The 19441-nt window shown below is 25.2% G+C and overlaps 1 protein-coding gene across 1 annotated transcript; it reads right to left on the bottom strand.

The window, feature by feature from the left end:
• Positions 1-8018: 8018 nt before the first annotated feature.
• Positions 8019-18934, bottom strand: LOC112693668 (protein zyg-11 homolog B-like). The gene is made up of 13 exons (XM_025568848.1): positions 18684-18934; positions 17940-18134; positions 16987-17206; positions 16052-16232; positions 15528-15673; positions 15237-15377; positions 14938-15162; positions 14566-14674; positions 12995-13144; positions 8962-9148; positions 8602-8879; positions 8346-8478; positions 8019-8253 (listed from the first exon to the last, which is right to left on the bottom strand). Exons 1-13 carry the CDS (start codon positions 18932-18934, stop codon positions 8214-8216), a joined length of 2256 nt encoding a protein of 751 aa, XP_025424633.1. The 3' UTR covers positions 8019-8213.
• Between the last annotated feature and the right edge of the window lie 507 nt (positions 18935-19441).

The following is a 19441-nucleotide window of genomic DNA, read 5'->3' as shown; positions in this document are numbered from 1 at the left end:
GTCCCCTTAGCCCCCCCCATAAATATACGCCTTGTAGGGCCCCATACAAGCGCGAGGCCCAGTGCGGTCGCACCGCTTGCTCCCACCCCCCTAGGACCGGCGCTGGGGAAATAGTAACTCAATTATATGCTTCGATAAATAGTTTTCCAATATATCGATCATTTATAGAACGTCTCTGGTTATTTACCATTAATGGGTCATAAGTTTGATTATAAAACGTTTTTAGAGGGCCGAAAACTGCAATTTCTAGTGGTTGTGACCTATGAGTGATATGGATAGGAAATCCAAGCATTGTAATATTGTGTTCATGGCCAAACCAGTTGGCTTGAAGATAAATATGTGACACGTGGATATCCAGAATTAATAACAGGATTTCAGCAGTTAATTTGACATGGATAAAAAAATTCATTAGATTAAGCTAGAAACTTTCAAAAATCATCCAACCATTATCATCACCAATGGTAACTGAACCAGAAGTGCTCTTTCTAATAATTGTATATTTATACAGTTTCGTGAAAATCTTAGGAAGGGTGGTACGTATACACCTGTAGTACTTATTCCTTAAACAATAGTGAACATTTTCTCACGTTCTGCAGATACAATTTTTGACACTCTTCATATATCAGTTGAAGAAATAACTTTTGATAGTTTAGTTGGCATGAAGAGATTTCAAATTCGTCCACTTAAATATCTGCCTGGAATTAATATGTTTTGAAAGTGTAATTTCTTTTAATTTGTCAAAAAATAAACCAACATTTATTTTACTTAATGCCACTAAGTCAACCAATATAAGTGGCTTCTAGTTTTCTAACACTTAAGCTTATTAAAACATAAAGTAACTCATCTAATCATTACCTGTTAACTTAGTCTGCGTATTGAACCGGTGATGAATACCATTTTGGAAATATAATTAAATGTATTTAATATTTAAATAATAATAATTAGAAATATAAATGAAAATTTAAATTGGACGCCGATTGGTTACAACATATTAAGGATATTTTCTGTATATATTTAAAAATGTGTTAAGATCAAACTTCAAATCCAAATTATAGTTAACCTTATCCGATTAAATCAAAATTATTTTAGTTATAATATTATAATATTATAGGTATTATATATTTTACTAATTTAAGGGTGTAACTAAACAAATTTTGAAATTTAAGTAAAATTATGTCCTAAATTATGGGGGGAAAAGGAAAGTTACATTTGTGGTGCATATGCCGGTTTAATCCATTCTTCCCGACCGAAATAATTCATCAATCCACCTCTGTATACAATATATAATAAATTTCCTACATTATTGGTATAGGTACTTATACAATTATATATTCGATCATATCGGACTATTGATATATCCCTTTAAATAATGAACATGTTCATTTGTAGGATATTTTTTTTACAATTTTTTATACGCTCTTTCAATTCAATAACTAGTTCAAATTTTTGAACTTATAAACTGTGGTTGAAGTGACTTTAATTAAGTAAAGATAGCTATGATATGTTTGGATATAATTGTATTTCATAAAATACTCTAAATGTTATCCCCTATACTTTGGGCTTAAGACACAAATAATTATAGATAGGGTCAGTATAAATGAATGACCTAGTTTATAATTTAAGTATAATTCATTATCTCTATTAAGTTACCTCTAATGAATATTATATAAAAATGCACCGATTATGCTAACACATTATTTTTTTTAAATTTAATTGATCTTAGATGACATTACTCGGTTTTTTTTTACATATTGAGTCAGGTAACTTTTGTCGTCGTTAACGGGCTAGAAACTTAGGCAAATGCCTAGGGCCTCGCACTTAAAATTCGAATATCCACAATTTGTCAAATTAGAATTGCTATATATATTGTAAGGGTGTAAGGAAAATTTACTGGTTTTGCCTAGGACATTGCAAAAGCTTGCGAAAATACTGCAGGTAACGATGTAGGTTATAAAAAATAACAAATTCAAATTTGAATAATTTTTCTTTTAGGATTATCGGGGATATTTACTTTTAAATTTTGTTTATGATTTTTTACATTAAATTGGCGGATACGTTATATACTTTCATAATTCGTTATTTCAGATAATCATATTTGTTTTAAAGCGTATAACTGACAATTGCATTATCCTAAACAGTGGCGCAACCAGGATTGGTTTGGGGGGGGGGTTGTGAATTTAGTAAAAATAAGCATTTTCTGCAGGTGTTTGATAGAGATAAGGAAATAAGATTGAGTTAGGTTTATGAGTAAAATATTTAAATTACAAATTAAACTATATTTAACTTCTATTTCATATTGTGATATCACAAAAAAAAAATATTATACCTACCTATAATCGACTATCGATATATCGTAGTAGCAAGGTTATTGATGTTTTAAAGTTGATTGGAACGTTACAAAACGTTTCATATCGTCATGTTATTATTTTTATATATTATATTATGAATAATATTCATATTTCATATCAATCAGACGTTTCGTGCGTTCAAGATAAACCATTTTTTTTTCCTACGTAGAAATTGTACAAATCTCAGAAAAATGTTGAGGGGATACAACCCCCAAACCCCACCACTAGTTGCACCATTGCCCTAAAATATGGGTTTCATATTGATCATAGACCTCATGAATCATGAATATGCAATATTTAGGATGATTCGCATTGCTAATAAATATCCATTTACCTCTTTTGGTTAACATTATGTATATACGTTCTTCTTACTGTAAAATAATCTCATCGTATTACTGTTCTTTAAGACACGGACTGATCTGAAACGTTTAAAATTAAATTAAAATAATCTACTATATATATGCAACATTCAATACATATTTGATTCAACATGCCAATGTTATTATGAACAATTTAACACACCTTATTTGATATCATAATCGTTGTAATAAGTATTACGTGCTAAATATGTGCTAATTAATCTATGTAAGTATTAAGCGTAACTTGTAAAATATAACCTTCCGAGGATCTAACAGAAAAAATTGTTTTTTTGTTTACGATAAATTTTTATCAAGTCTTATTAGGTCATAGAATACTGCGAAAGTTAATTATAAAAATTGCATATGATCAACATGAATAAAAAAAAACGAAACAAACTAACTCTTATGCCAGTAAGTAATAAACATTGAATACAAATACCAGGAAAAATAATTAATTTGCAAAATATCAGTGCAAACTTATATCTTTCATTTGACCCAACTATGTGTCATTAACGTAGCTACATAGTGAAGTTAAAATATTTTGAAGTATAAATTACAAAATATATAATTATATAAACGTTTTTTTTTTTTTTTTTTAATTTGCCTTTATTCGCACATTACAGCAAAGATATACAAACGTTTTTATTATTTAATTGAAAGCAATAAGAAATAAAGATTATTATTTATAATGTCTAATGTCTAATGTCTAAAACAGCTTTTACATTTTTTTTATTTTGTTCCGACATCAATAGAAAGTTGTTTTAGATTTCCATTATAGTAAACTATAGTAGTTCAGTGACACAACTAGAAGGGCTATAGGTATTATTATATGATAGGAATTATATGATGATAATTCATATTTTGCCGCCCCTGAGACTTGACGCCTCCGGACATGTGCCTACCCGACCCCCCCCCCCTCTAAATACGGACCTGATTACCTTTATTTTGAAATAATTTACTATTGATTATAGATTGACTATTGTCGATCGTTATCACATGACCATACAACACAAAATTTAGGGAAACCGTCAATCATAATGTACCATTGTAAATAATATTATATCGATTACGTATATTTACTTATTTTTACTTACTGATAATAACTTACAAACACGCATTATTTTTACGAAGTATTGCCATCATGGAATTTCAAACATTTGAGTTTTAAACACCAATACCTTTTAGAACGTTTGGAAAATTACAAATTATTACAAATTCACTTTTCTTAACAAAACATTTTTTTTCTAGCATATTTTAATCGTATTTTGAATAATTCATTTTTTTTAAGGTACATAAGGCAGGATAATTACATTTAAAATTAATCATCCATTCATTTCATGGGGGGTTTGAAACCCCAAAACCTCTCCCTGCATCCGCCACTGATTATATACTATCTATAAGTATCTATTTGTGTTCAGTTTATGGAGTTTTCTTAACCTTTCCATACTTACCACGTAAATCATAAAAATATAGGTATTAAAAATAAATTTATAATTTACACAGACAATATTATTTATTCTACAAGTATAATATACAGATAATGATGATTCTATTGTCTATGATAATTATAAAAATTACAATATAACTATTAAAGTAAATTTTATACATAATATAATTTAAGACTACACTTACATAAATATTAAACATAATTATTCTTTTTATGTATTATATTTTAACAAAATAAAAACACTGTACAATAATAATTTAATGTTAAGTAAATAAACACTAAGATATTACACTAACAAATATACAAATGCACATAAACAATAATATGTGTAATAAATTGTTTTTCTAATAATGGATACATTTTATTAGATTGGACTAAGATAACTTTCCATAGCTTTTTATAAAAGAATAATTGAACAGAATATTTTTGATTTTTATGTTAAACATTCATTGTTTTTATTTGATATTTACTACAAAAATACACAATAGTGGGTTTTTTTTTTTTTTTGATAAATAATGCATTTAACAGTCACTTAGAATTGCTATTATTATTATTTAATTGTATGTATTTTGAATAACTACCAAACAAAAAAAAAAAAAAAAAAATTATAAACTTCTAAAACACAATTAAATCTGTACATGTAAGAAAAAATAAAATTAGTACATGCATTTGGTGATAAACATAATAAACTCATTAAACATAATTTTAACTTGACAGATTTTAATCAAAATGTTAAAATTGGTTATTTTATAAATTATTTTAAAAATAAGGCTATTGATAAGTTTTCAATTTAGTTGGTTTTTAGTAAATATCTTGCAGATTAATAAATTTACAAAAATCAAGAGAAAAAAATGTATCTAAATACAGAATGTAAGCACATAAAAAATATACTCCATGATTCATAATTTGCAATACAATGTTGTATAAATATATGATAAAACAAGTAATGTCACAAAGGTCATAAAATTTGTCTTATATAACTTTATAACATTTATAATATTACTAACTCAATGTATAACGCCCCATAAATTTAATAAAAAAAGTACTGGTTAAAATACTTAAATAATTATAGGTAATAACTACAGAGACCGTTTTGATTTAAAATTTGGGTGTTGACTCCTGACTGTACTAATAAATGCATTAAATAAAAAATAATTGTTTACATCAAATTTAAAGTCAGATTTCAAAAATAAATTTAAGAATGTATTATTATAATCAATGTAGATAAACAGTGTATAAGCTAGAAATAAATATGATAATCAGATAAATTAATCTTTTTCATATATTAATTATTTTAAATTAAAATGCATATTAGGTTTAGACTTCAGATAAATGTTAAAGAATAAAATAAAGTAATAACAATAAATTATCATTCAATAATAGTTACTTATCTTTATCATATACTTATCATTTTAATGTTATAAAAAGCAATTATTTGTTATAGAATTATAGGTCATTTAAAATGCGTACATTCCAATATTTACATGCTTTATCTAATAAATCCCTGGCTAGATTTATTTTTAATTTTTAAGGTTTAATGATTAGTAAAATAAATAAATATTAATATCATAAATTAATGATTCTAAAATAATTTGTATCTAATAGATTTTTAATTAAAGTATTTGATAAATAATATTCAATGGATATAAACATAAATCTTATATTTTTGAAATTTAAAGTAAGTGCCCAAAAAAAAAAGATGCATAGAAAATAACAAAAATAATAATTACATAGGTATAATATCAACAATTTATATTTCAAAATTGTTATTTTTTATTTAAATAAAATTAATTCCTACAACTTCTTCAAATATAAGTAAAATTCGAAACAAACTTTTTAAATATCAAATCAATAATTTAGTTACATTATACTTAATATTAAATATAATAAAATATTAATTTATTATCTCATATGAAACAAAATTAATTAATCAACGTATTAGAGGCTGATATTTTTTTTTATAATTTTTACTACAATATATTGTAAAAAGGTTTGAAAAAAAAGAATATAACTTAATTCTAATTCTAACTTGATTCCGATTATACTACACTGATACTACTGATCACAAATTAAATAGATAAATATATTAAAAAAATGAAACCATAAACCAAAGATTGTATTAAAATATTTTATATAATTTAATGTTGATATAAAAAATTTAATTCTAATTAGAAAATACATTTTTAATTTGCATAAATGACACTTAAAAATATAGTACTATAAATATTTGAATAGTATTTAAATTTAAAATAATAAGAATCTTGGACAAATTAAAGGTTAAAAAATATATTAAATAAAATATTTTAAGGTTTAAAAGAATTTTTTTTTAGTGAAATTTTGACCAGGAAAAAATTGATAAAGCAAACATCTTTTATCTATATCTTTTATAAATCCAACATTAGAAAATTAATTTCTGATAAGGTTTATTAGTTATCTTACAAAGCTACTATTTAAATATAAATTGTATCATATTAAAATTGTCTTCAATTTCTATATTAAAATAAATTTGTGATTACCGATATGGCAGTATTGTACTATACTATACCTAGAATTTCTTTAAATCTCAAAATTACTGAACAAAATATTCCTGCTTAATTTAGAAAACTTATTAATTAAAGCCAATATTTTTTTGTTTTTTTATATTTTTAATTTAGAAAATTATACAATCTATACATAAAAAAAAAAATAGTATAATAAATATAATAGATAATTGTATTTGTTATAATGTGGTGGCTCAAGTGACTTGAAGGAAAATCCAATATTTACACAAAAAAAATTATTTAACTATTATATAATAAATAACATTTTTAATACATTACAAAAAACATATGAATTAATGTAACTCAAAATTAAAATAGTATTATTTAGATACATTTTAGTATACCACGTACAAACATTCTAATTTTAAGAATAATCTCTAACAACATAACAAATTTTTTTTCAAAAAAATGTATGATTCAGATTTTAATTATAACAAAATTCATAAAAAGGCATTTATTGGATTGTTCTATTATAATAACAGTCTTTTATGAGTTGCCATTCACAGAAAATTATTGTTCACATTTATTTTACTAATCTTAATTATTTAAGTATAAGTCTCAATTCTGAAATAAATTACATTTCTGCTGACTAGTGAAAGAAACAAAAACATTGAAAATTCTTAGCTTACAATATGTTTTGCAATGATGAATAATTTTAACAGCACAGAAATTAAAATTTAAAATTTCTCATTACATCATGTGTAAGAAGGCAAGTAGTTCTTGAAAATATAATCGATAATTTATGATTTCTAATATATGTATATATATATAATAAAACACTAATTCTAAATTCAATTCAGTGTGTGATGTGATTTTTCTGATCTATCTGCAGGAAGTAATTACAAAATTATCAATTAAACACTTTTTTCTTGGAATAAATCAAATAGCAGTTTAAACATTACTAGGGAGGTCCAATCTTGTTTTTGTTTTTAAAATGCAGACATAATGATAAATATTAAATAAATACCTAATTAAATAATTTATTCAATATGTTTATATACTTTCTCAATCTAGGTATTTATCAAACCAATTACTTGTATGTAACAAAAAATTATATTAGCATCATAAATCATTACATTTGAGTAAGTAGCATACTAAAAAAGTATCTATAACTTAAATGTTTAAATGTTATAAATAATAATGAATTTATAAAATATAAATAAAAATAAAATATTTATAATATAATGTTAAAATCATACATATACACTTTATAATGATTCATTTTCAGGTATCATATATTGTTTCAAATAATTATAAAACAGATTAAAGTTTTAAATTAATTTCTAACACAGATATCATAAAACTAGAAGAAATAAGTATAATTTATTTGTTACATTTTTCATTTTACATGGTACTTTTTTTCAATCTCAATTTAAAGCCAAAGGTATACAATACTTACAACACATATGTTAAGAAAATTATAAAAATATAATAAAATATAAACAAGAAGTTAAAAAAAAAAAAAAAAAAAAAATTATAACTTTTAATTTAAAGGAATACTATAATTTGAAGTAAAAAACTAAAATGTATCATTGGGTAGCACTGGATTAGAAATACTCCTATAAACATAATAAGCATTATACTTCAACTAATAGTACGCAGTTTAATTTTGTCAATTGTTATTTAAAAACTTAATATGTTTTAAACTTACCTAAATTCATTCATCAAATCCAATATATGATAACATAGTTCACTTACTTCAAGATCAACTGACTCGTCAAGTGCAATTTTTTGAAGTATTTCAACTCCATTTTCTTTATTAAGCATTGCACAATACTTTTTAGCTAAAAAAAAGTATGGTAGTAATAATATTTAAATTAAATAAATAAGAAATACAATTTAAAAAAAAATGGTTTCAATTATGTTCTTTTTTTTAAAAAATTATTAATATTCATTTATCAACAAACCATTTTTAGTACAAACATGAAGTATAGCCCAAGCAGCCCATAACTGAACTTGTGGTGTATCAGTTGAGTTAAGTAAGCCAATAAAAGGCTGAAATGATCTATATGCTACCATTTCTCCTTCTGGTGATACCCACTGTTTAACAGCATACCGTAATTCTTCCAAGACTTCAGTTTTTCCATTAGCAGTAAATGTTTCCCAACCAGGTTCACAAGCTAAATGTGCAATTATTCCAGCTGCAAAGTAACTTACATCAATTTGTTCCGATTGCAATAAACGTCTGAAATAAGTAAGTAGGATATTAAAAATAACACAAATAAATACATACATACATATATAAATTAATTCACCAGGTAAAGTACCTTAAAGTAGGAATAATATCATTCTTAAATAGCATTGCTCGCAAATGTGGTACTTCAGCTATATTGTTTATCAAACCAAGTACTTTGGTTTCTACCGTACTGTCATCAATAAACGTATTTAATATATTCATATATAGTTCTAATCCACCTTCATCAATAAATACTTTACATGTTGTAGGGGATTCATCTAAAAATTTAAATTGCCAAAAATATTCTACATAAACTATAAAACAATAAACTGTGATATTTTTGATGAATTAAAATACAATAAATAAAATTAACGAATAACTATTAAAAATCTACAAAATAAATGATAATAATATTAATATTATTTTCAAAACAAATTCTTCTTCTCCTTCTCCTTTGCTTTTCTTTCTACTATTTGGGGTTGACTATTCTAGTCCTGAACCTTCACTTGTCTCCTAGATTTTCTACATCCCCTAAATACTTACCAATAGCCTTCATATCATTTTCAATTGTATCCAACCATCTCTTTTTGGTCTTCCTCTTCCTCTTTTATTTTCAACGTTCATTTTCATAAATTATTTTAATAAATAATTTTCACTCTTATTGCTTTTATTTCCTCTCCCCTCATCGCATTTTCAAACCATCTTAGTCTATTTTTTTCATCTTGTTCATTATTGACTCTACACTAATACTACCTTTTACATATTCATTCCTTATTCTATCTTATTTTGTCACTTCACCTACACATAAAAGCATTTTCATTTCTGCAACACTCGTACTCAATTCTATTCTCCTGTCAACCGCCCAACACTCTGAATCATATAGCATAGTTTACCTCACTACATTCCTGTAAAATTTATCTCATGGAAATCCTCTTATCACATAAAAAGCCCAACGTTTCTCTCCATTTCATTTAACCACATTAAATCCTATATTTTACATTGATGCCAAATTTCCGGTTATTTTGTACAAATGATCCTAAATATTAAAAATTCTTGACTTCACCTATCACATCACCCCTTATTGTCACTGGTCTCCTCATCCCCATAACTTCTTGGTATCTTCCTCCAAAGTCATACTATATATACTCTGTTTTATTTTTACTAATTCTCAATCCCTTTCCTTCGAGAGCTAACCTCCACTTATCGAATCTATTATTAATTTCTTCCAGATTTCCTCCTACCAAAACTATATAATCAACAAACATCATACCTATGGTATCTCGTCTTGTATCTCTTTTATAACTTCATCTACTACTACAAGGAACAAATAAGTGTATTCCCTGATTCACACCAATTCCTAAGTTAAAATCTTCTATTACACCACACAAACCCTCGACACTAGTCCTCTAGCTTTCATACATATCCTAAATCAAATTAATATATATTTTTGGTACCTCTTTTTTCATGAATTCCTATGTTAAAACTTCTCTTGGCACCCTGACATACATATTTTCTAAATCTATAAGCACCATGCATAATACATTTTCTTCTTTTCCCTACACTTTTCTACTAGTGGTGTAACACCAAATAATAGCTTCATTGCTGATTTTCCTGGCATAAAACCCAACTGATTTTCTGATATTGACATCTCTCTTCTTATTCTTTTCTCTATAATCTTTTTCCAAATCTTTATACTATGACTCATCAGCTTTATTCCTCTATAGTTTCCATATTCCTGTATGTCTCCTTGCTTTTAAATATTAGTAAAATAAAACTCATTCTCCAATATACTGGCATTTCCCCCTCTATTAGCATCTTATTAAAAAGATCTTTTAACCTGGTTATGCAATAATTACGTAACATGTGCGGACGCTCAGTATTTTATCTTAGAGTGATTATTATATATTCATCGATGATGGTTATTATTTATTGAGATATCGAGTTTGTCCGCGCATGTTAATTAGTTAATTAAAGTACTATTTTAATTAAACTTTGTCTATCGGATTCCGAGCCATCACAAAAAAAAACTTTAAACTTTATCCATCGCGCCACCAGATGCCGTTATCGGTGCATCTACCTATAAAAGGCACGGTGGCGTGATCAAAAGTCGCCATTTCCTGTCTCTCCAGTGTTGTAGACCTTCCCGGGCAAACTTACGCACCATTGGAAGACAGTATCCCCCCCGACCTCGACGAATAATATATTAATGTTCGTCAGTGGTGTATTAGTCGGATTTATTCTGACATTGCATCGATCAACATAACCATCGGTCTATGGGGCAATAGTCAGAGTAATTCCGGCGTTGCATCGACTGCATTATCGTTCACTCAAGGTTTCTATTTCCGTCAACGCGAGCCGTGATTCCGTCCACTATTTTGTAGTAAGCTCTCCGAGCACAAATATATTATTATTATTCATTAATTAGTGTCATTAAGCTCTCCGAGCACAATTCTTATTATTATCTCCAATAAAATAAAACCAAACCCAATTTAATAGTTATTTTTCTTTCTTTTTGTGTGTTTCACGACTCTCCGAGTCTAAACATAAACACAACCATTCAATGTTTACATCCTCTAAAATTTTCCACATCTCTAAGGAACTCCATATGATCATAGCGCTTTTTTATTTTTATCGTCTTCACCGCAACCTTCACTTCCTTTTTACTAACTTAACTAATCCTTCATACCATGAAATACTCTCTAAAAACTCTTTAGGATACTTCTCATTCAGTAATCTATCAAAATATTCATTCTATCTTTTTTTTCAAATCTTCATCATTTTTTATACACCAAACATTGTGAAAATCTTAGGATCACCTTTATCTGACCTTAGTCAGTCTAAACATTTATTTTTCTCTTTTCCGTGTTCCTAGCCTCTCATATAACTCATCATACCTATTAAGCTTAATTTTGTTTACTACACTTTTCACTATTTTACTTGATCTCTATCAAATCTTCTCTCTTCTTTCTTTTCTGCAATTACTTAAATTGCTTTTTCTTCTTTGATATTACTCTATGAATCTCTTCATACCGCCACTACATTTCCTTGTTTTCTGGCATACTACTCTTGATTTCACCAACAATCTCTTTTGCTATATACTTAACACAAGTTGCCATTTTTTTCCAAACTTTATTTATATTTCCCTCAACGTTCCACTCAATTTTTTCTTCAATTTATTTATACACTCCTTTTTTTTTGTTTCCTATTAATTTGCTATTAATATCTCAATTCCTTTTCAGTTTTCTTTTTATACCTATTATACTCATCTTTTTCTCATTACACCATTATCATAAATCTATTATCATCAACCTATGTTTTGTTATAACATTCTCCCCAAAAATTACTTTTCGATCTTTTATTCTTTTTATATTTTCTCACTTCCAAATAAAATAATCAATCTGCGATCTATTTCTTCCACTCTTATATGTTATATAATACTCTTCAAAACAAATATAATTCTAGACAAGATTTAAAGTGATTAAAATTATTAAGAAAATGCATTCCAAAATAACAAACTATTTGTTTATTTTATTTATTTTTTCATATATTTTTAAAATAAAAAAAAATAAATGTTTCATTATTTTAACTTCCTTTTAATGCAAAACATAAATTTATAATCAAATTTATTAGAATGTTTTCATAAATATGTAATACTTATCAGAAAATTTCTAATGCCTTAAAAAAAATAACATCTAAGACTACAAAATAAAATGGGCAAATTTTAAAGCCTATAAAATAAATTTGTTCCAAGTCATGTGTAAGTCATCTAAGCAAATATCTTATAATTAAATGTTTTCACAATTATGAACAATTATTAATGTATTAAGGTTTTTTAAAACTAATTTTGAGAAGAGACCTTACCTAAAAAATTACCTTACATTTTTATTTTTTATTTACAATAACATGACCGTTGTGAATTTTCTCAATATTAAATTTTTACTAGATAATTATAATAAAAATTAAATTATTTTAAATTCTTTTTACTATTATTAATTTTTAATATTACAACATCAATAGGTCTTAGAGAGTCTAGATACTCTGAATCTTTTAAATAAAATTGCTATATATTATACATATCTCATAATAGTTTAAATAATTCATTAAAAATTTTAATTTTCTCTTACCAGTAAGGTTCCAAAGTGCACTCAATGTAAATTTCATAGTTACATCAACAACTTGATTAGTTAGTTTTTCACAAACTATTGACAGTAATTTGGACATATATCTTGGGTTGGATCCCAATTGAGATGTTTCAGATGTAGAAATTTTTGCAGCTAAAATACAAAGTTAAACAATCTGAATAAAATATACAGTGTTTATTTTTAATAAAATAGTTTTGTATTATCAAGGATAAAAGAAAAATCGGAACAAGTTATTGGCAATTACCAATATGGCTTCAGGCCAGGAAGGTTGACTACAGACCAGATATTTATCTTAAGGCAAATATATCAAAAAACCTGGGAATTCGACAGAGAAATACATGTTCTTTTCATAGATTTTAAGAAAGCGAATGATAGCATACACAGAAAAAGCCTAATCAATATCTTGAGGGAATTACATTTTAAGAACAAGTTTATAAAACTGATTGAGATAAGCATTTTGGAGACATTTGTCAAAGTTAGGATTGGAAATATAACTACAGACCCAATATTAGTTAAATCAGGTTTAAGACAGGGGGACGCTATGTCATCAATCTTATTTAATATAGTGGTAGAAAAAGTAATAATGGAGATGAATATTACACAGCAAGAAGGAGTTAAATTCCAGGAATTGCCCATAGGACTGCTAGCTTAGATGATCTGGTGATCATGAAAGAATCACAAGACGGACTAAAATCATTATTAAATCAGCTAAAGAAAGCAGCACTGAAAGATGGACTTCATATTAATGAAGAGAAAATGGAATATATGGTAGTAGGAAGATAAAACACCAAAAAGACTATATTCAACGCTTAACATCAATAACCGAAATTTTAAAAGAACAAAACAATTTAAATACTTAGGGTCTATACTCTCAGAGAAAAATAAAATTGAAATAGAAATAGGGGTAAGAATTCAATCACAAAATAAATGCCTCTATGTTCTTGCCAAATTACTGGGATCAAGATCACTTTCAAAGGATTTAAAAATACAATTATATATTACATTAATACGACCTGTAATTATTTATAGAGCTTAGACATGGCCATTGAGGAAAAGTAATGAAAAAAAAACTCTTAGTTTTGAAAAGAAAAATACTATGAAAGATTTTTGTACCAGTAAAAGACATGCTAAGCAGTGAGTGGAGAATAAGAAAAAATGATGAATTAGAAACGCTATTCCGTAAACCCAGTATACTTGAAAAAATAAAGAACAAAAGATTGCTATGGTCTGGGCATGCTTGGCGTAGCCAAAACCCATTCATATGCATAGTATTAGAAGAAAACCCTACTGGGAAAAGACCGCTGGGAACACTACGACTGAGATGGGAAGACGTAGTAAGAAATTATGTGAAAGCGTAAGGAGGAGGGGTAGACTGGAGGATATAAGCAGCGGATAAAGAAAATTGGAGGCAAGGATGTATGTCGCGATGGTCTTAGTGGCCGAGTTTACTGAAGAAGAAGAAGAAAATATTTTTGAGGAACAAATGTTTAAACAAAAAGATAAAATCGTGCCATATAAATTTAAAATCTAAATAAAAAATGTAAACAATTTACCTAAAATACTGCATATAGCAACACTCATGCGGTTCATGACAACATCATTAAAAAAATGTAATGAATCCAAGACTAATTTTGCACATCTGAACTTATCCATTTTGACATCCTAATATTTATAAGAAAATTCAGTTAATTTCAAATCAAATACCTTTTCAGAAATTTATAAATCATATTTCTGATTTTCTTTATAAACTGATAAAGCTATAAATTCATTTTATATCTAAGTAAATTATAATATTTAAAAACAATGGATAAAAATTAAAAAAAAAAAACAACTTGTACAATTTTGTAGAAATAATAAATAATTTTGTATATTCCTAGAATATTATGTTTAATCATTGCTTGTTCAATTAATTGTGTTATACATACTTGTAGTATTCGATCACTACATAATGTCAATAACGTGTTTTTCTGTAATTGATTATAACTTGGAAAACGTTCCATGGCATCTAATGTAGCTTCCACTACTTTAGCTAAGACACTAGGATGTATTTTTGATGCCAGATCACTTTTAGTTAGATTATAAAGACAAGCAGTTCCTGCCATTTGTACTGGAAAACTGTCAGAAAGACAGTTCATTACATTTAAAATTAACTGAAACAACAAAAATATATTATAATTGAAAAAATATTACACATTAAAATTGTACATATTATAATTTAAATTACTTCAATTATGTCAACTTTTGGAGATATATACTTTTCTGTCCATTTAAATAAGTGATAAAGACATTTTTGAATATATGTAGGGCGATTAGGATAACGTTTTAAGCCTGTCAACAATTGTTCTTGTGTTACAACACCAGTAACCTAAATACAGAAATGTAATTTTATAATTATTTTGTAATTAAAAAAAAAAAGTTAAAATATAAATCATATTATTAAACTTATTAGACAGTGAATTTATAATTTACTACTAATTATTAATTTGAACCAAAAAAATTTAAATGTAATACTAACCACTAAGTCAGGGTTATATAATGGATGAGTGGGAACTGTGAACATGGCTAAGCCACAGTCATCCATATGCATCAAGCCCAGAAATCTGAGTTTTTTATGATTAGTTAAAAAATCTTGCATAATTCTAGGACCGACATTATCACTTCCTATAAAATTTTATGGATAAAAATTATTTTACAATCACCATAAAATATTAATACACAATTACAATTAAATTTCTTAAAATAATTCAAAACATAATTATATTCTGATCATTCACAAATTTTTTACAGTAAAGCATTAATTAAATGCACACCAATTATTTATTATACATGTTTATTTTTTTAATATGCAAAATTTTCATATTCTTTTCACATTCACTTTATTTTTTTTCTTAAGTACATAAGAAATTGAATTTTAAAATAGAAAAAAATTATACTTATACTTAGTTTAGAATCAAACAATGACTACAAATAAGGATGTACACATCGTGATTGATGCACCATATCTACCTATCTACATTAAAAAAATAAAATTAAACTAACCCGATATATCTAATGATACCAAATTTGGTAACCAATTAGGATCTGTCAAAAATTGCAACCAAGGTGTATCACAGCTGAAAGTTTCAAATGGATGAGCTTGTTTTTCAGAAGACAAATCTAAATGTGTCAGTGATGTCATAAACTTGAGTGGACTGAAGGCAATTACATTCATTGTAGTTTCCTAATAAAGAAAAATATGATATAGAAATTAATATTTCATTCTTAACACTTATCAATTAAAAACATTTAAAATGGTAAGGTAAAACTTCAATAAAGATAATTTTTAGTAAAATAATATTAATTACTATATATAATATAATAATTAATTATTTTTATTTTATTAGAATTGTTGTGATAAGTTTCTAAAATATTAAATAAGTATCAATCTCAAATATATCTATTTATATAGCCATAGGTTAAATTAGTGGAATTAGGAAAACCTAACCTCTCTCAAATATTTCAGTGATCTAACTTAATAATTGTTATATTTTCATACGTTAATTTAATATCTTTATTCATTTTTTTTTTTTTTAGTTCTTAGTTTTTAGTATGATTCAGGAGTAAAAAAGCACTCCTAAACTTTTTTCATAGTTTCATTTATGGGTAAATCTAATTTTTCAAAAAACATTTAACATAATTATATAAAAAGTGAACAATTAATTATGACTAGTAAAAATCATATTTTTGAGTTTGAGGAATACGTTTAAACAATATACAATAAATACATATAATGTTAAACTAATTACAGTACTTATAGATTGGCTATTATAAAAAAATAGTAAAAAGAAAAATAATAATAATTAATGATCCCACATAATGCATTAACAGCTTTCTAACAGGTTATAAAAATTAAGTTAACTATTAAAAAAAAAAAAAATTATTTTATTTTAATAATTATTGTACAATATGTTAACTAAAAATAATTTATATCATACCTTTAAATTATAAACACTTAATTTTCGTAATTGATTTTTCTTTTTTTCTAATGGTAATAGAGTATCAACTTTTGTATTAGAAATGTCTAATATCTCCAAAAGAGGCAAGTCTTCTACGATGGCAGACAAATTTTTGGTATTAAACTCAGTATTACTCACATCAAGTGAGCGTAAATTTTTTAATTTTGATAAAGATACCACAACACAAAATTTTACCTCACTATAAAACATATAAAAAATAAATTTAAGATTATTATGAATATCCATTTTGAATATAAATTAGCTTATTTATAATACAAATAATTTGTGTTAAAATTTTAAAAACATAATAAATTATTAATTATTATTATCTTATTAATTTTTTTTTATTAAATATATTTAAAAATTATTATTTAAGCTAAATTTATACTTTAACAATGTAGTAATGAGATTAATCAGATTATTTGTAATTACTAGAATTATAAAAAATGTATTTTCTAATTATCAAAATATTATACTTTTGACATTTGCTTTGTACATTTGGCATATTTTTTTGATTGCTATCTACAACATTTACTACAATATAATATATTGCATTACAGTATTATGCTTTGAAATTGTGTAAAAATCAAAAATAAACACTTAATTTTTTATTATTAAAAAATAAGTAATTTCTTTTTTAATTAATTCAATACAATTACAAGTTACAATATCTTAATAATTATCTAATTATAATGTAACAGTAATTGACAAAATCTTTATTCTTTTAATATTCAATAATTTTATTATTATAATAATTCGAATGTAAATTATGATTTATATTTATGTGTTATAATCATTTTATGATAATATTTTATTTTTTTTTTAATAAAAATGTTTTATTCATTAGTAAAAAAAATTATATTTGGTATAATAAAATAATTTGTAATACTAAGATCATTTGGCTTCATAATTCTTTTTACTCAAAAACTTACTAAGAATTACTAATGAACGAACTATTAGAAACACTTAGCGATTCTAAATTCTGGGTCGTCCATTCTCCTAATGAACCAATAAGTTCATTCACTGTACAATCTAAACCATGAACTTTTAATTTTTTTATTTTATGCTTTTTTAAAGTTCTTAGTCCTTTTGTAGTCAAATGTTTTGTTTTCGGTAGAACAACATTCCTAAAATATACCAAAATTATAATTAATATCAAAAACACATTGGGATTGGTATAAATATATGTTAATAAATTTGTATTTTGTTCACAATGGTGCAGTCAATTTATTGGTAAATACTTATAATCAAAGTTATTAACACTATAAAATAAAAAATTTAGATCATAAAAGTTATATAACTTGAACTTTAAAATGTCTAGACATTTCTTAAGAATTTCATTACCTAGGTATATACTATAAACATATATTCATAATGTCAATATCAAAAAAACTAAACATTTAAATAAAAAAATAATCCAAACAATTAATTCCTAACATGCAATCACATTTTTACAATTTAGATATTGAAAACAATTAAATAAAAGAAAAAGAAATTTTATACAAAACCTATCTTTAAAAAACAAATTAATATCATATTAATTTAAAATAATTAAATATTTGATAATAGGTACATGCTTATAAATAATTGAGATTATGAAGGAGAATTTTAATAAATAGCTATAAAATTCCTAATAATGTACGGAAGCACTAACATTTTTAAAATAGTATACAAACCTTAAATAGACGTTTTTATGACTGAATAGAGATAATATTTCATCATTCAGTTTATTCCGGATACTTAGATTTGTTAATAATATCTCTGATATCTCCATTGGCAAGTATACATTATTGTCAATAAACATATATTCTGGTTCAGAAGGCTGCAAGTCTGTCTCACTTATTTGTTCAGCCATATAAACTTTTTCAATGTTATTACACACATAGTTAATGCACAAATCTTTTAGTGTTTTAGGATTGTCATACATATTGGATAGTATAAAATTACTCACAAAACAAATGAAAAAGAAAAATAATTATTACCAAAAAATAATAAAATGTTAAGTTAAACTTAAGATGAGTTCTCAATAGTTACAGCAAGTCACATTATTATTCTACATTAAAGTCAGCTGATTCGAGATGAAAAGTGAAGTAGGTAATATGAAAATATTATGATCAAATAATTGCAATGAAATAGAATTTCTGACTTTTTTTTTTTTATAATGAGACGAATCACGAATGTGACAATTGATAACAACATAGATAAGAAATCAGTGACCCTCAATATCTAATTATTTTTTATAATTTCTTTTTTTTTTTTTTTTTTTTTTTAATATCAAAATTGTATTAAACCGAAAGGAATGAACATAAATATTAGACTAATCCAATAAAAAATTTAATTATAAACTAATTAATTATTAATAATAATAAATGATTGAATTTCCCACATTGGGAAAAATCTAAGTATCACGGATGCTAGCCTGATACCTTGGCTA

The sequence above is a fragment of the Sipha flava genome, unplaced genomic scaffold (genome assembly GCF_003268045.1).
Source record: "Sipha flava isolate LNK unplaced genomic scaffold, YSA_version1 89_pilon_pilon, whole genome shotgun sequence".
Taxonomy (NCBI): Eukaryota; Metazoa; Arthropoda; class Insecta; order Hemiptera; family Aphididae; genus Sipha; species Sipha flava.
Note: the sequence above shows the minus strand (reverse complement) of the source record. Positions and strands in the feature narration are given on the sequence as shown.